Source organism: Diceros bicornis, chromosome 3 (assembly GCF_020826845.1).
Source record: "Diceros bicornis minor isolate mBicDic1 chromosome 3, mDicBic1.mat.cur, whole genome shotgun sequence".
Taxonomy (NCBI): domain Eukaryota; kingdom Metazoa; phylum Chordata; class Mammalia; order Perissodactyla; family Rhinocerotidae; genus Diceros; species Diceros bicornis.
The window spans coordinates 7961159-7980592 of NC_080742.1; the positions used below are offsets into that span (position 1 = coordinate 7961159).

General features: G+C 39.9%; 1 protein-coding gene across 1 annotated transcript in view; it reads right to left on the reverse strand.

Moving 5' to 3' along the window:
* The window catches only part of POU6F2 (POU class 6 homeobox 2), a 463057-nt gene that overhangs the window by 360417 nt on the left and 83206 nt on the right, over positions 1–19434 (reverse strand). Inside the window, exon 2 of the mRNA XM_058570674.1 lies at positions 4586–4757. Within this exon, the coding sequence (XP_058426657.1) occupies positions 4586–4757 (172 nt within the window). The remainder of the gene's footprint in view (positions 1–4585; positions 4758–19434) is intronic.

Consider the following 19434-nt stretch of genomic DNA (forward strand, 5'->3'; position numbering starts at 1 on the left):
AATTTTCAATTGATATAATATCAAAACTTTTAACAATATAGAAGCATGATGCACATTTTAAATAAATTTATTTCTCCAGGGAATTTTCCTCATCACCTCCCAGGTAAATTCCCTGTGGGCTCAACTCCTATGTGTTGATTACTGGCCCCAGCATATTTTATCAGAATATTATAAATATCCAAGGCATTGAAACCTTGAGAGAGATGTTTAAATAAAGTAATAAAGACAGTAATGACACTATGAAGACCTCCACTTTTGCACAGGCAAGAGGCAGCGTCCCCACCAAGTGCAGTCCCCATAATGCCCTACCAATGACCTCCACGCTGACCTGCAGAGACCACTGTCTCAAGGGGTGACAGACAATTTAGTCTTTTATCCTTTTGTCATTGAAAATGACTCCACTGCCATAAATTCTAATCAAGTCAAACTGGATGGCAATTAAAAAAAAAAAATCTCATAATGCATGTTTCTATGAGAAAGATAACAGAAAAGAAAGGAAAAGAAAAACCCTATAGATAATACATTTTCTAGCAAAGAAGAATCGCTGTTCCAACTTTCAACTCTTTTCCAATAGTTCACAGATAAATGACATTGAAAATACTCACTCTTAAAAGTATCATTGCATGCAATTTCTTTTAACCTAGAAAAACACAATATCATAAGAGAAAACCAACCACCAGTTTTTATTTCAGATACAATGTTTATAAACGGTTTTTTTGTTTACATCTCAGCTCAATGAGGTTTAACTTGAAATAATAAAAATATTCCCAGGAGGAAAACTGTTAATAAATCATCTCACAAATTTCAAATATATCTAGGATAAAATATTTAGGGCATATTTTATGCGGTCTCACTTCTTCGGCTGAGACTACATAGGGAAACTTGAGTACAGATATTTTTCTAGGGGTATATATTACTTTTATCCTTTCTGTGGCCATTTTCCTGACCAAGTTGTTGATGCTACCATTTGAATTTTAGCATCCACCTTGACTGAATGTGGCACACTGAATTCTTGATGGGCATAACTAAAAACGAAGCACCACATTGACACGAGGGCTATAAGTGTCACAAGAGAAACACAGCAACCTCTTCCCTTTGAGACTGTTTGCCAAAGGCCAGTTTTGAGAATGGTTTCGAATATGTACATCACTAGTCACAGATTAAATGACTGGCCCTGTGTGGCCTAGCTCATTTGATCACGCAGCTGAAACGCAGTGAGACACAGAGCCAGACTCCCTGATGACGCCCCCCAACACGCAAGTCTGTTCTCCTCCATACTGTTTCCCACGGCTCAGAGCTTAGCATAAAACAGTCATAAACTGAAAAAGAAGATAGTTATTCTACGGGCTTTACAAGAATAAATAATGCACCACTTAATGATATCACAGAGCACTACCTCACCACATGTTTCTCAATGAAATGTGGATTCATCTCTCCTAAGTGTACTTTAGTTTCCACGGATGTTCAAGTTAAGCAAAACGTTACCTCTGATGTAATTACTTTATAAAACACAAGGGCCCTTTTCTGAACTTTCTACTTAGGCTGGCATATGGCTTCTGGTTTCTCCTCCTGGTGTTCTGAGCTGCTCGGAGCACTGAAACATTCCGCACAGTATGCTTCCCTTTGGATGCTGTTAAGTGCAGAGGTGCAATTTAAGGAGAAGCATAAAAGGCCCAAGGGTTCCTGGAATTTCCTTTGTTTATCCATAGAGGGCATCAGAATTAGCCTTTGTCCTGCAGTTTTGGGCTGAAGGTGCCATACTGTGAGAGAAACAGACTTGTCCTCTGGACTGCTAATTTGAACAAGGCACAGAAGGGGGAATAAGCTCCAAAGAAATCCATTTATACTGAAATTTCAGGTACAATAAAAAATGGAGCTCCTCTTGTCTCCTGTTGTTGGCTAATGTCTCTCCATGAAAGTAAACATATCAAGATGCAATGATTTGTCTTAGTCTGCTCCTCTCATTATAGAAGCACGGTTTTCAATAACACAATGTATATGCTATAAAAATGATGGTTTGATATTAGGAAATCATTGTTTAGAGATAAACCCAGATGTTCCCAGTTATTCAGGAAAAATGTAATTCCTCATTATCAAGTGAAGAGTATAATCAGAACTACATATAAAAACAAAAAACTTGAACATATTCATGTCAAATAAAATAATGATCCATTAAATTATCACCCATTAAGTGTTGCCAAAGTTGCTAAAAATTCTGGAAGAGAATTATTCTAGAAAGTTTTAGTCAGTTACATAAACTAGAATTACTAAAGCTAAGTTCCAGTAATCTTACAGCGTGAAAGCATAATCGACCCCATGGCTAAGGAAACCTTAGAGACCATGAGCATGCTTTCCTTCCAAGGTGAATCTATTTTCTGTCTCACACTGTCTCCAGTTTTTATTCTCAAAGTTTCAAAACTATTCATCTACTGATTTCTTCTTTACCTAATTGGAAACTGGGAAATATTCACATTGTGTTGGGAAAGCACTCTAGAGACAACATAAGATTAGGTGAAAACATAAGGACAATTAGATATAAGGTGTAGATTGTGCCGAATTCTCCCGCACAAATTCAGAAGTTGAGAATTCCAAAGAGAAGATGAGGACCTTCCCAAACCTGCTATGATTTCTAAACTAAACTATAATTCCTTAGTTTACCCCATAAAGATTCCATTAAGATATTTTTTTCAGTGAACTTTTAATTCAAATTTCCTTGACCCTCTTAGATTTTTTGAAACTTGTTTCTCTACACATGCAAATCTGTAAGAGGTGACATAACAAATCTATAACAATTTTCAGTGTTGGAAAATCTAAGTAAATGTTGAGAAGCCAAATTAATTACCCCTTCATTGGTTTACTTGAAAAAAAAAGTTGGGGGTATAAGTCTAAGTTTACAAAATTCATTTACTTTTTAAAGATGCATGCAAAGTTTAGGAACAAGTAATGCATTATCTGTAGTTATGTTGAATTCACAATTGATTACTTTTTAAAAGTAAGTCCTTAGTATTAGTATACTTAACATCAGAGAAGCTGGAGCGTGGCTTTTTGCCTTCCTATAATTTATAATTTTATCTGACTTCTCTCACTAACCCCCTGAAATGAAATGAGTGTTTTAGAACATAACTCTTCCTACACAGATAAAAACTTAGACCACAATAAAATATTTCTTTAGAGTGAAAATGTTGAAACCTTAATGCCTAAGTATGGAAAATTTATGTCAGAGGTGGAATTGCTACTTTTCAAAGAAATGGTAATATGATAAAATTTCTTGAAACTGCAACCTATTTTACTCTTAAGTATAAAATAGTATTTTACCAATAGAAAATTTGAAACAGGAAGTTTCTTTGCAATATCCCTCTAAAGTTTGATTGAGTGAGCATTTCAAATCAGAGAAAAGCTCCTCTGTCGAAGCTGGCCTGCAGTAAGCAAACTATCACAGCTGCTTTCTTTCTGCAGGTTAAAAAATAATAAAGCTTATTTTTTTTCACTAAATTAATGACTTTCTTAACAAAGCAGTCTACATAATGGTGTTGTTTTTCTTTGAAGTTCGGGCACACGACTGTTTTTAACCTGAGACCAAGCAGTTCTCTGTCTGATACCAGGTATAAAAATATATGGTTAGTTAGTATGTATTTCATATATATATATATTTAGCATTGTAAGTAGATAAACACTTGAAAATAATTAAAAGCAAGTGTTTCAGGAGCAATTGTTTTGAAAACCTAATGTCACTCTGTCCCATAAAGTGCTTCTCAGGCAGAAACATCTATTGCCATCCATCACTCAGTCACGCACCTCAACAGCTCGCTCCCTTTTCTGATTAGAGATCACAGTTGCTTGAGTTGGCTTACAGAGTGTCATCTGTTTGAACGACAGATGTCTGTGCTGGAGTGGCACTTTGCTTGTTCTTGTTTTGTTTATGAAACAATGATTCCTAAAAGGTCCTGGGCTGCCTCCACATTTAGGATGAGGCTATAAACATCTGTTAATGGGGAGAGGGGTGGAGAGGGATGCCAAGGACCTATTTTCTTCCCTTATCACCCTTTCAAAGGAAGAGCTATTCCTTCTAATTGTGGTTACAAAATGTTACTTCTCGGAGCAATTCCCATAGCCACCTTTGTTTACCTGGCATAGAATGACTCGTATTGATATTTTTCAGTTCCTCTCTCCTGTCTCTTGACTGCAGATAATAACTCTTTACTCTCCTTCCCCTTAACAAAAGGCTGCGAAGCAACCCGAAACCGAGTCGATATTTATTCAATAAATGTTAACCAATTCTCACAATGGCACTGATTTCCTGATTATTACTACCTTCTTCTTTTTTCAAATAATGTCTAGCCTGGACACTCTGGCAATATGTGACAAGTCAAAACGGGCAATGAGGAAGTTCCTTGTTGGGAAAAGTTTGGAGGACATTCTCCTCGCCAGCTGGAATCAGCCTCGGTGGCTCAGCCCCTCCAAGATGCGAAGCTCCTCTTTAGTACTTACAAGAAAATTGAATGAACAACAGGCAAAAAGGAGAGGGGGTGGATTGCTCTTCCGGACAACATGGTAGGACTGAAATGAAATACCTAGACAGACTTACCGAAGAGCTTGCTGGGAGTGTCCTCGCTGTCATTTGATTCCACAGGAGCAAGCAGGGGCTCATTCAGCTCGCTGTCTGAAGTAGCAGCCTGGTCCTCACCTCTCAACTCCGCATTCATTTCACTCCGCACTGACAGCAAGGGCTTACTGACTTGTCCAGCTATCATTGGATCCTAGGATGGGGAAAAGAGTGAAAGGGAGGAAAAAAAAGTGGCAGCTTTAGTGTGCGTGTCCTCTCTCTCCTCCTCCCTTCTCTTCTCTCTCTCTCTTCCACACACACACTCTCCCTCTCTCCTCTCTCTCTTATCTCTGGCTGCTCCCGCTGTTATTGCTGGCTGCAGTCAAGTGAAGAGCTATTACAGATCCGAGGAGTTCTCCATTACTCCCCACCCTATTAAAGCTCAACTAGCATGTGAGAGATTCAGGAGGCTTCTGAGGGGGGAAAAAAAAAAAACTTCTTTGAAAGCAACCTAACCAACACAGCTTTAATTGTGGGATGTGCTTTTGTGCGAATGTTTTTACACCTTGTTCCGTGTTTAATGCAGTAAGAAAAAAGGAAGTGCTGGGTTTGTACTTCGACAACATACTGAAAAGGAAGGTGCACCCTATGGAGGAACCACGGGCTATTTTAAGAAGCCCTCTCCCTGGGGGAGAAGCAATTAAACCCTATCCGGAGAGCAGAGAAAAGAGACAGGGAGAAAAGAGTCCTCACAACGCTTTCAACGGAATAAAAGAGATTTCTTATGTAAATTCTATAAGCACCCTTAGGAGTTGACTTGACTGGTCCCAGATTGGGGACTGAAGCTGACCCCAAATCAAACGAACATTTTAAAGCAAACAACACACAACAAAATATGTGAAAATTGATTTAAAAATTTTTAAAGGAATTGGAAAAATACTTACAAACTGTGTTCAATAATTCGGATACCTAGAGCATCATACGCCCAGAGCATTAAAGAAAAAGAAAACAAAAATCACCTCCAGAAAGGCAAACTTGACCCCCTAATAATTAAAATCTGCTTTATCTTCAGCTCACTAGGAGGGCATTTTAGGATCAGAAATATTTTCCAATGTAGCCTTTTATTCCATTTGCAAACTAAGACGCATAATATGGTATTGGCGCAAATATCGGATGAGGAAGGAAAAGGAAAGCAAGAAGTGCCCTCTTTGCGTTCTCTGGGAGCTATTTATTGCCAAGTTCATGCCTAAATGGTTCCTGAGCAGGAAACAGGTGACCAGCGCAGGAGCAGGTGGGGCGGCGTGCTCCCCTATCCCATCATTGCATTGGTTGCGGTGTGCCTGTGCTGATTTTTTTTAATGTATTCATGCCTGAAAAGTGAATTTGATATGACACATGATAATCTATGAAAATGTTAATCAATACAAATAGTTTAAGCTGTCATCAAATGCACTTCTTTAGTCAATACTCATACCACTGAAAACAATGTCACTGTCACCAGGGCTTAATTTGCCCAGCACTTAAATATTGGACTCTGTGCATCAATGCACTTCTTCTTCAAATACTGTAGGTAAACACATTTTCTCCCTATTTAAGGCTGAAGCACTCAGCACGCATTTAGCTGAGCCGAATCCTCCCTTTTGAATACCTTGATAGGTCCACTGGAGGGCAAAATTAATACTTAATTGAATCTCACAGTCATCAAAATAATCAATACTTTTTTATTATTTATTCTTTACAGTCTGTTGACTGTTTCAAACCTCTGAGGGAATGGTGGAAAGGATTCATGGCTTTGAAACACTGTCATTTAACAAGGTAATTTTCAGTGGGGCATTAGGGGTTGTGAAACATATAATAAAACAAAAATCGTGGCTTATAATAGGAAGAAAGAAAAGAATTATATTTCTGCCATCTAACAAAACAGGATAAATAAAAAAGCAAGTGCAGAGAGAGAGCGAGAAAGGAGGGGGACGAGGGAGAGAGAAAGACTGGCTTTTGAAGGGTTTTATCATATCAAGAGCAGAGTCGAGCTTTCATAATGCTGACATTTCTCATCCTGACAATCCTAAACAAGTGGAAAGGATGAGATCGCAGATATCATCTTTCATCACATTCTCCAGCTTAAGAACCAACATGACAGCTCCTCTCCCCTTTACACTGTTAATTACTAAATAAAATACTACTCTCTGTCAGCATCAGATGACTGCAGATAGCAACCACAAACAGTTCTCCATCGTTTCCCCCTTGGAAACGGTGATGCCTACCTTGAACTCTTTAGAAAATAAATTAGGCTTGTCTCACCATATTGTAAATATTTGAAATATAATCAATGTAATCAATGTGCTCAATTCACAGTATTGTCAGCCTAAATTTGCTGGTGATAGATTAGCATTTCCTTTACTATGTTTGGTTGCTGGGATGTGGAGCTCTTGAAAATGGGGGAAGGAAGTGGAGGGGGACAGGCAGAGGGGAAAGAAGACACTAAATTATTAAATTCCCAAATTTCTTTCCTATGTATTTAAGAAAGAATACATGTTGGATTCTTCTGATTCAGTTAGTGGAGCGGGTGGGGTAGTAGAGGGAACACTGCTGTGGGAGGGAAGATGGCTCTGGTAAATATACTCAGGTGAAGTAAAGAGCCCAGGTTTAAATCTAGTACATTCTTTTCACCCTATAAAAGGTTGAATACTCATTCTCTCCAATCTAAAGGAAGGGGTGTGACTTGTGACTTTGAGACATCCAGCCTCTGTGGCCACACTGCTCATTTGAGGTAGTGTTAATGGTAAACTTATATTTAGAATGGCATTCACCACCCTCATGATAAAACAAACTTGGTTACCAATGTAGCAGTGACTATCTGGGAGGTCTTAAAAAAAGAATGTTCTGTTCTCGCTTTCTTTGTGGATGGTCAAACTGAATCCTGAATCACACAGAGGAGCTGGAATGCAGCTGCCAAGTTCAAGTGCACTTAGATCTGTAGGATGCTCAGTCTGGGTGCTGTGTGCAAACCATGTGCTGGCAGATGGTGTGTATTCACTGACCATTAGCGCTTCTTTAAATTACTTTCATGTACATCGTACATGGCGAGGTTCCCAACTAGTGCCTCTCAGCGACTTGAGCTTAGAAAATTCAGGATTTTGTCATTCAAGCACTCATTTGATTTTTTTATCTTACAAAACACTTTATATTTTCCATGATGCAGCTGTAGCTCACATATATATGTGCATGACATGGTTAAACAGCAAACTCCCAGTGAGGCAGAGAGCAGACAGCTTTTAATCACAGCTGCAACCACTGGGGGGTCCATTTGAAAATGTGTCACAAGCAGTAACCACTGAGTACAGTCTTATAAGTGATGGGGGAGTGCCTCTTTCAAGCAGCACTCAGCTTGGAAGTCATTCTCTCCCTGCCAAAAGCAATGGCAGCCTGTAAAATCCTTTCTGCCAACATGAAGAAAGGATTTTCCAACATGCATCTACATAGATGCTTGCAGGAATGTAAGACAGCTGCAACTTCAACATGTACAAGGATCTCTGCAGCAGCAAATAGGAACAGAAATAGCTAGTGCAGGCAAAAAATAGAGTTGATGAAGACTCTTACTTAAAAATCTGAAAATGTCAAAACTACCATAGAAGAAGTTGGTACTTCTCTGTAATTCATTCATCAGTCATGATAGAAGAAAGTGACTGGTACAATATACAACACTACTATGTGCAAGAATAGAATGTGGCATGTGCCACTATAGGACACTCAGAGGGTCATCAGAGACCCAAGAGCCACACAAGGAGAAAAGACGCAAGAGAGATAATTTCCATGAGCAAAATCTCAACAAAAATTTTCACCATGTCCTGCAATGAAAAGACCGTAATCAACACCAGAACTACACAGTGATTATTTAAATCTCTTTCAGGTATTGTTAAAGAATAAAAATACGTGCCATTTATTGAATGTCTTTACCAGATAGGCACTTCAGATGTATTTAATATCACCCAAACCATGCAAGGTATTAGCCCCATTTTAGGGATAAAGAACTGAGATTCAGAGAGACTAAGTGACTTGTCACAAAGCCACACAGCTAATAAGTGGTGAAGCTGTATTTTGAACCCAAGTAGATTCAGCTCCAAAGATCAGCATCTTTTTATACTGCACAGTGGGCACTGGGTGAAAAACCCAGGCTCATAGACTTAGTAACCCAGGGGGTTTCCCGGAACTTGAATTACGGACTGTGAAGGGTGTTAAACCCCGGATAACTGATTCCCAGAGCATGCTGTGTGTAGTATCTTCTTCCCTTCAGACTCTAGGAACAAAACACTTCTCTGTCTGACTCCTCTGGGGTGAAATCTATGGGGCAATGTGGTGTAGTAGACATGACATCAGACAGTGTTAAGTACCCAGGCTGGCATTCAGGTTCACTCTCTACACCAACTTAGAAATCACTTAACCACTTTCAGTCTCAGTTTCCTCATCTGGAATATGAAAAAGTTGGAATAAAACAGTATTTCCCAAAGTGCATTCCATAGAACACTTGTCCCAAAAGATATTCTACAATAAAAGAGTTTTGTAATCAAACCTACCTGGAAAAGGCAGCAGAAAACTCTACCAGGAAAGAAACTGATCAACTCTGCTTAACCTAGCATTTCCCCAAATTATCTGTCCATGGATGGCCATTTCCTTATAATCTTGATTATATTATCTAATAGATCTAGTGCTTCTTAAAACTCATTTTAGAATGTACCTACTTAGATTACAGCTAATGTAAATGAGCTAATGTAAATCTCAGCTGTAGTTTTTAACAATTCTGGAATAATAGGCTAGAAGGCTTCAAGATGTCCACAACTGATCAGTGCTTCTCACATTCCTTTACCTCGTTAATATTCCTTACAGTTTATTCATATACAGTTATATATAGCTTAGTATACACTAACTGTATATACTCTCTTCATATACTAATTCCTAATATCCTTTAATGTAATTTTAAAATAAAGATGTCCCCGTGTTTTTCTGTTGTCAAACCTTCATTTGAAGAGCAAATATAGGGCACTATACAGATATTTAGGGCACTATATATATGAAGGAGAGAATTCAACTTGGGCTTTTACTAGGTTGTGAAAAATAATACCAGACGAACAAAGATATAATTCAGCTAAAGGCCTTCAGTAATTTAACCAACAGAATTTTTTTAAGTATAATCAGTCTCATTTTATAGTCAGAGAAACTAAAGATAGTGAGATTATTAACTGCGCAAGGCATCCGTGTCCAGTGGCAGCCACATGATGGAAATACCCGTGCCGCTCCAAACTAAGCTTGACCTAGGTCCAGCATATTTTTATGTACACACAAACCAACTAGGAAACAGGCAATCAGAAAAGCTTTAAGGAAAATGTAAATAAGATGGGCAGGCTTCAAAAATCCAAAGAAACTATTCGTTTGGTTGCGAAGCGCCAAAATATTGCAGTATTATACTCCACAGATCTATTTCGAGAATTTAATAGAAAACTTATATTCATCATAAAGAAAAAAATGTATTGGATTCTCCCTCCTCCTAAAATGCTACATTTCAATTTAGGACAAACGTGGAAACAAATTACATACAGCCAATTTAAGATGCAAAGACAGAATCATACTTTCTATTTAATGTCTCCCACTGAGAAGAGGTAAAAATCAAAATCACAAATAATTAAGAGGAAGAAACTAGACCTTGATGGGTATGGAGAAAAGGAAACTTCAAGTGTGAATTTTGTTCCCTTTGTCATGAGGAAAAACAATTTTTCTCTTTCTTTTACCAATTACCAAATATTATTATGTAGGTTAGTTCTCAATACAATCTTTAATGTACCAAAGAATATTTTCCCTCAAAAGTTACAAATACTTTCTAATTTTTTATCATTCAATATTTCCTCTTTCTATCAAAATTTTTAAAAAGACATTCTGTTTGACTTTTGGAAGCAAGAGCACAGTTTATTTTTATAAGTTTTTTTCTATTGATGTAAGTATATATATTCATTTATGAAATTTAATAAAGATCAAAAGACATTAGAGACGCCATAAATTCACCCACCACTGATTATTTTATTTTAAATGTCGTTTCCTAGACTGCAAACAAAAATTGTTCTGAGAAAAGCTGAAAATCCCACATTTTTAGCAAATACTCAACAGACAAATTTGCATTATAGTGAACTTAATTACACAGCTTAAATATATATACTTTTGATTATCCCACAATAGATTTTCACAGCAAAATGTTGATCCCAACATGTATGCCTTTCTCAGCCCAATATTCTCAACTGTTTTCTATTTCTCCCGTCTCTCTAATTGTAACTTTACAATTAATGTGGCTAAAATTTTATTTAATCCTATTCCAAAATAAATGAGTATTCTGTGAAAATCAAGCAGAGCATATCAAAACTGAAAACAAATGCTGGGTTTAGAGAGTGATGTTCTGAAGAGACTTTGGGAGACCTCAGTGATGTTCCCTGATTAAGTCCTAAGCACCTGCATGGCCACAAGTGAGTCACCGTTTCTTCCATCTCGGTTTCCATCAAGCAGAGCATATCAAAACTGAAAACAAATGCTGGGTTTAGAGAGTGATGTTCTGAAGAGACTTTGGGAGACCTCAGTGATGTTCCCTGATTAAGTCCTAAGCACCTGCATGGCCACAAGTGAGTCACCGTTTCTTCCATCTCGGTTTCCCTGCCAACATGGCTCTGCATATCTCGAGGGGGATCTTGTGAGACTTGAGTGAGGTAATGGAGAGATAATGTATATGAATATATAATTGAAAGATAGAAAGTATTACACAGATAGACCATTTTCCACCACACTGCCCACATAAAGGCATCCAATTGACTGTGAGTTTCTTTTCTCTCCATGCCTTCAGTTTGGAACAGGAATACATGCTGTATTCCTGTAGTGGATGCTGTGGTGTGCTGCCCAGATTCCCCACCATTGGGACCAAGGCACCCATTTCCCAGCTGCCAGGAATGTTGACTGAGGACAGCTCACAGCTGAGTCCTTCCCAGAAATTGCCTTTGCCTTAAAGGAGCAGCCTCTTCCAAGGTCATATCCCTTCGTCAGGGGCAGCCTAGATTTTGCCTTATGGTCTGCAAAGCCTAAAATATTTCCTCTCTGCCTCTTTACAGAAAAAGTTTTCCCACCCCTGAGCTCCACCCTAGGTTTAGTCAGGTGCTTTAATCAATATTTATGCTCCAAAGCTAGCATTTAATCAGAAAGGCGTGGCCACCACAAACTCTTCAGCTACCTCTGTTCACTGTCCACTACTCCTTCACCCTGCATTTTGCTAATTAGTGTAATTTATATTAATTTGAGTGAAATTAATTACTTGTTGATTAGCATTAATGGAGGTTAGAAATGGGTTCTCATCTGGTTAAATTAGTCATATTCAAAATATATGTATTGGCTAAAACATTTTGGAGACATTCTCCAGCCTTGCATGGAACCAGAGAATTTTAAGAACCTAGCAAGTCCTGTCCCTATGCCCTTGGGGCTGGGAGCCTAAGACTTGGTCCCCAAACTGTCCCATGTCTAGTCTTTGGGTCACAGAGTTCTAGCTGCCTGATGCTGACTGTGAGAGAAACACATCTTGCTTCTAGAATCTTGCCAAATCTGCCCTAATGAACCTTCCATGCCAGGTGTGCTAGCTTCACCCAAAATGACAGGGAACTGTGACTTCATCAAGCTTACAGAGAGTCTGAACAAACTATTTGCAGATTATTTGCTAATAAAAGTGTGTTCAATAAATATCTGTCTGTATTGCAGCTTTTAGTCTGAGAGCTTGTTTCTATTATAACCAGGTAGCAAGGCTTTGGGGATAAAGCAAACCCTCATCCATCTCTAACCATTACTGGTTATCCACTAAAAAGAACCCAATAGTTGTGCGTAAGATTTTGTTTAGGCCATTTGCAACGCAACCCACTATACTAAGTGCAGACTCACAGTTAGATGAACACTGTCTTAGGGGCAAGCACGGTCACTACAGAGTGAAATAGGGTCCAGAGCCAGGGTGTACATATGGGCACAGTTTAAGAGTCTCTTGTCTTTTTGTTGAACCTCAGATACATATGCAATCTCCTTCCCCACTGTCAGTTGCCACCTACAGTCTCTGTCTCTCTCCAAGTCCCACCCCGAGTGCCACATCCTCTTAACCATGCTTATTCTCCCAAGACGACTCCAATTAAAGACTAAAGCATCAGATGCAGCTGTGTTTAAACACAAACAAGCAAATAGACAAGGAAAACAGCTCATCAGCACAAACCTGTAGGTGGAAATAACCACATAACAATCAATCAAACAAGAGTCTGCCAGTTCTGGACTTCTACAAACCATCTGTTGCCGTTAGACACACCTCGTCTAGATCATCACCTTGAACCTCCATAGGTCTGTTGCTCCCAAGAGGTTAAAATGACTGGGTGATGGTTCATGTATACTTATCTGGGAAGAAAGGGAGACACTGGCATTGACAACCTAATAGCACCATCAATTCAATTTCTGCTGCCTTTGTGAAAAAGCATCAATAAAAGTTCAATCCAGGCTCATCTAGATCTGGTCTTTTGGTAATGGGGTTATACAGCAGTATTGACATTGCATACGCATACCCTATATTCATGCGTTCTTCGTAATCTGATTGCTTCAAATAGGTATCAGGATTTAATCAGAATACAACTCAGATTACAGTGAATTTGTATTTAGTGATCTGAATGTACAAGGAGAGAACATCCAATCTCTGTTCTAAAAAAAGCTTACTTTCTACCATCTTAAAAATTCTAACAGTGGTACTTAATATATATTTTTTATACTAATTGTGTGCATGTATATATATCAACATTTGTAACCTTTTGCAAAAGTGGATGACATAGTCGGTTCACAGAATGGAAAGACCTGGTCTCTAGTCTCGGAGTTTTCAAACTGAGCACTGAACTGAGAAGCCCTAAGGTTTTTAGGGAGGGGCCTCCAGGACCTCAAAGGGAGGCAGGGGAGGACCAAAGAGCTCACTCCCAGTTTTCAACACCATATTGGCTCCTCTCATCTACTTTACATGGAGTCTCCAGTATACTTGAAGAAAGAGTTTCACAGGTCTGCCCAGAATACATATTTGCAATGCATCACCGATGCAATAAATTCGTGACAGTTTTCCTATTGGTTAATCATTTACTTTTCCAAAACACTTACAGGTTAGATTCTACAGGTGAGATGTTTGAGTCCTTTGCAGGCAGACATGTGTCAGAATTCCCAATACTGGGCATTGTGTCTGATATAAAATAGGCTCTCAGTAAGTGTTTTAATTGATTGATTGATTGTGAGGAAGAAGAAAGGAAGGAAGGAAGGAAGGAAGGGAGGGAGGGACAAAGAAGGGAAAAAGGAAGGAAGGAAGACAGGAAGGAAAATTAAGGGCAAGGATTGTCCTTTGTTGATATTTTTAATATTTTAAAAATACGTTTAATAGTATCGGAGATTACACATATGAATCTGAGGCCTCACGTGGCTATCTTACTTGTCCGGCGTTGCACACACACACACACACACACACACACACACACACACGCTGACCCAGATTCTGCTTCCAGACGTGAGTTTGGTTTTGTGTGAATGTGTGACTTTGTTTTACCATAGGACAAATGGAAGAATTTAATAGCAACACTGAAAGGAAAGGAAAGTGTTTTTCTCTCTACGATTGAGGCTGAATCGGAGAAAAGCTACCACTGGATCGGGGCAGAGCTCCCCAGACAAAGGCATCAGTGTCAGAGCTCGGGGTGGCCCCAGATGAGCACACGGCTCACCCACGGTGGGCCTCAGCCTCACAGCTCAGTCCAGCCCCTTGTCCAGCCTGGAGGAATCTCCTCCCAACCACGCAGAGCCTGACCCGCTCCTACACGGTAACTCTCCTTCCCTCTGGCCACTCAGGAGCAGGACCATCAAACACACACAGCACATTAGAAATATGATTTTATTACGAATGTTCTAATGCTATCACTTCTCTCAGAGGAAAATATACACTCAAATGAATAATACATTAAATATGTGGATACATCTAATTCTATTCTCCTTTGTGAATGGCAAAGGACGTACAGTTGAGAAGAAAAACTTTTTATTCAAAAAAATCCAGTTCCCTATAGTTTCAAATTTCCATAAATAAATAGAAAAATCCATTCTGCCCCCTGCTGACAGACTAACATTCCTAAAAATCCAGTTTGAAATCTGACGGTTTCTCAGTACCTTCTGAGTTGGGTCCAAACTCCTGCTTAACACACCAGACCCTCCACATTCAGCCAGGCCTGGGTCTCCTGGGACCATGGAGTACAGACAGGCCACGCACAGCCAGAGAATGTGGCTTCACATTTTTACAACGATTGTAAACATACCAAGGTGATTTTCTGGCAGGTGGCAATAAAGCGTTGGGGGCTGCCTTGTCAGCCTCGCATGCCTTCCCTCTGGCCCACAGCGGGCTGACGGTGGCCAGCCTCACCCGGACCTGGCATGTCCCCAGGCCCACAGTGCCAGGAGACAACTCGGGTGTGGGAGCCGAGAGCCTGTGCTTGGGCCTAGGGTCACTTTCTACTCACTGAAGGGACTTACATCTCTCTGAGCCTCAGTTTCCCTGAGAGGAAAATGGGAGTAATAATAGTATATGCCTCATGACACAGCTTTGCAAAATTAAATCAATAATTCACAAATAGTGCTTAGGATGGTCGACTGCATCGTAATAATGAGAGAGGTGTCTGTTTACTGCTCTGTGTCCGCAACTCTTCTGACAATGTCTGGACGTGTGTGCATTTTATTGTGGAGAAGCTCCTTAGACTTCCTCAGATTTTCAAAGGGATTCATCATCCATCTCCCCATCCTCCACCCAAAAATCAGTAAGTAACCACTGCTGAGGAGTAGGGGCCCATCGCCATGTCCTTCGACTCCAAATATGTATTAGAATAGAGCTTGGCACATAGTAAGCCCTCACTAAATATCCATTGATTTTATTTAGTAAACAAAAACAAGAATCGATATCTATGAATGATGGAATAAAGGTCAAAAAATAGATTTTTGGAAACTAAATTACTTTGACATCTTGTTTTTTTTAATAATTTTATTTATTTATTTATTTTTCCCCCCAAAGCCCCAGTAGATAGTTGTATGTCATAGCTGCACATCCTTCTAGTTGCTGTATGTGGGACACAGCCTCAGCATGGATGGAGAAGCGGTGGGTCAGTGCGCACCCGGGATCCGAACCCAGGCCGCCAGCAGCGGAGCGCGGGCACTTAACCACTAAGCCACGGGGCCAGCCCTACTTTGGCACCTTTTGAGAAGGAATTTGCTTTATAAATCCTAAGGCCTTGTTATTTAAAAAAAAATAAGTAAGGATCAGAGGGTCGTAAATTCTGTAGAATTGTATCCCTGAATTAAAACGCTTGCTGGCTTTTAATTTTCCAAGGTTTGTGTAGCCACGTTCTCTAAAGGAACCATTCTATTTCTGCTCAAAAGGCCATTGCCTAACTGATTTCACTAATCTGTGTCTCCCTTTCCTCCTCTCTCAAGCTGCAGTAGCACGCGCCAGACACTAATATTGTGGGTTGCTATGTTGCTGCTTCCCATCCCTCATAGCAATCCAGGCAAATTTCTCTGGCCCAGTACAGCTCCTGCGTTTTCCTCTCGTTTCTGCCTTGGGTCTGTACATGGTACGCCCAGCCCCAGCGGCCCCATTTCCCTCCCTCTCCTGTAATCCACTCTCCTGTAATATTCCAAGGGTCACCCTTGACTGTGCTTTGAATGGCGCTCCAATTCAAAAGGCTTCCGAGCTTTTAAGCGGAGCAGAGAGAACATAATTCCAAGGAGGTGGGGGCGGGAAGGGAGGGAGAATGTGATTGGAAAGATTACTAGATCTTCTCATTCCTGGGGATTTGGACTCTCACAAATACATGAACTGGCAGGTTTGTCTTTTATGGGTTCCTTCCACGCCATCAGCTATCTTATTAACCCCTATTAAAAGTATTTTGTTTCCAACCCAAACTATAAAAAGAGACTTAACTAAATACTTCTTTGAATCTCTAGCCTTTGAAATTGAGGGCAATTTTAAAAAGAGGCCAGCTTCTATGAATATTTGCTTGTATCCTCTTTAGTTTGCACGATCGAGGATGGCTCTGAATCAGCGTCTACTTAAGACAAAAGTGACGCAATTCAACGAATATTTATTGATCCTTCATAATGTGCGAGACGTTGTGCGTGGGACCGTGGGGAACGTAAGGATCAAGAAACATTTGCTACCACCAAGAATTTCACCTTCGAGTAAACATCAGTAAAGGAAAGAGAATAATGGTATTCAGCATCTTCCATGAGCCAAGTGTACTTTCTCTCACAGACACAACGTTTTCTTGGGCCCCCTTATCTTCCTTTTCTGTAAAATGCCGATGTATACTAAGCGTGTGGACCAGGCACGCATACCCACAAACATAATACCCTCTCCTTGAAGCACTGTTGTAACATCATTACAGATCCTAATGAATAAACATGTTGCTCCACCCGAGGAGTTCTAACTGGGCTTTTCTAGATTTAATTTCTGATTTTAGGGAGCTAATCTGCAACTAGTGACCCACTATCTTTTGAGTCACGCACTGAAACAAGCTACCAACCCAGCCATCCGCAGGACCACTGGCAATCAAGGGCTGTGCTACCAATGGAGCAGATGCGCATCTGAGTTACTGCTGTTTATCACTGAGTATTTTTAAAGAATTCCTTCTCTCATATCCTCAAGCACCTACAGTAACAAGAATGGCTAATGTGTTGTCAAGAGAAAAACAGACCTGTTTTAACAAATCCGTAAGGCACACTCAAAAGCATATAAAAACAGATGTGCTGAAGTCTTTATAAACAATGAGCTCTATTTAGCGGGTTTAGAAGCCTCCAACTATCCCCATTCCCACTCCTCTACTATTAATTTGCTTAGACGATGCTTCATAGATTGAAAATAGACAATTTCAACTCAATGCCTGCTGAATTATCCCTAATCTGACTAAGTGGGGTCTGTCCCAATGACACTAATGTTCCAGTGCCCAGAGAAGGCTCAATCGCCCGTGGCAGGAATGTAACCTCGTTACACAGTTCTCTTTCATTCTACTCCGCTGAGCTTCTGCGCTATTTCTCCACATGCACACACATTTTGCCTGAAAAGTTTTCTGTTTCCCACACAAAACTAATGAGAAATGGTCTGTTGCTGGGTTCTCCTACTTTCTTACGGCTTCGGCTACAAGGGCCCATGTTTCCCCTTTTCTCCATGCCCACTAACAGCTGCCCCCTTCCTGCTAGGAAGCCTGCGGGATCTGCACTCCGCCCGCAAGGCTTGCCCTTGGCTGTTGGATCTTGAGGGGGCCACCTATGGGCACTTGTTTCATTAGTATGTCAAGCAAAACTCTAATCAAACCTGCAGAGTACTTAGTTAAAAAAAATCAGCCAGAAATCATCTTTTTGATTAAAAACAAGAAGAAAAGTAAATTCAAATTAACATCGAGATAAACTAGGAAATGAATTCCCAAGCATTTGATATAAAAATAGATATAGTCAATTACAATAGATTTTTAAAAATTGAATGAGTTTTTTAAATCCAGTGGAAAACTTTCATTTGTTGTTGCACAAGGATTATTGGAGATTTTTTTCTCTTCATTTAACTTTGATATTGGTAGTGTTTTTAATGCTATTTATTCATTTATCCTACAAATATGTATTGAGTGAGTACTGTGTGCCATGCCACCCACTCTTCAAGGTGATGGAAACACATCACTGAACAAGACAGATTAAGTGCTGCTGAAATGACAGTGGGAGACTGACAATAGCCACAAAAACGATTAATGAAATATCACGACGTTTGGTAGTGATGGGTGCTCTGAACAGAAATAAAGCAGGGTGAGGTATGCAGAGGAGTGTGGGTGTGTAACTTATGTAAGGTGATCAGAAAGGTCGCACACATAAGGAACTGTCAGTCAGAGGCCATCATGAATGCGGGGAAGGGCATTTGAGTTTTCTAAGGGAACAGTGAGAAGAAGGCTCTGGCCTGGGAGCCTGTTTGGTGCCCTCCAGGGACCAGGAGACCCAGATGGCTGAGGGGGAATGAGTGGGTGTGGCCACTCACCAGAAAAGTGGCCACGGGAAGGATCAGGCGGGGTCTTCTGGGCCCTTGTGAGGATTTGGGATTTAATTCCAAATGTGAGAGGAAACCACTTGAGGGTTTTGAGCAAGATGTAACAGCTTTATTGAGATATAATTGATATAAAAAACCTACACATATTTAATGCATACAATTTGGTGAGTTTGGACATATGCATACACCTGTGAAACCATTACCACAGTATAGACAATAAATATATCCATCACCTCCAAAAGTTTCCTCGCGCCACCTTTTTTAAAATAAATTTTTAATTAAAAATAAAAGACTGCAAAAAGTTTATTGTACCATATAAAAGCTGTTATTTCTATGGATCCAGAAAAAATTTCAGTAACTCAAATCTTATGAAAACCCGAACAAAAGCCACATTTTTTTCTGACTATCATACTCCAACAGCCTTTACATTAACTTAATTTCTTTTGAGAAATTAATTAAATGAAGCACGTCTCAGCTTTACCTGCCTTTACAGAACCAGCTGGGGCTGCTGCCTTCTGGTTTTCCGGTTTAATTGGATTATTACCCAAGTCCCCCTGGGCACACGTGGCCAGGTGAGGAAGGGAGCAGGTCCCTAACATCACGGAAGTCCATTCTTCAGTGGACTTCACTGAAGTCCTAATCAAGTTGACACTTGACTAGGTCCCAACGCAGTCTTAGAAAAGTCACTTAACTTCTCTGAATGTTTCCTTCAGCTAAAATGATATCTCTCACCTCCCAGGGGGGCTTAAGGACTGTA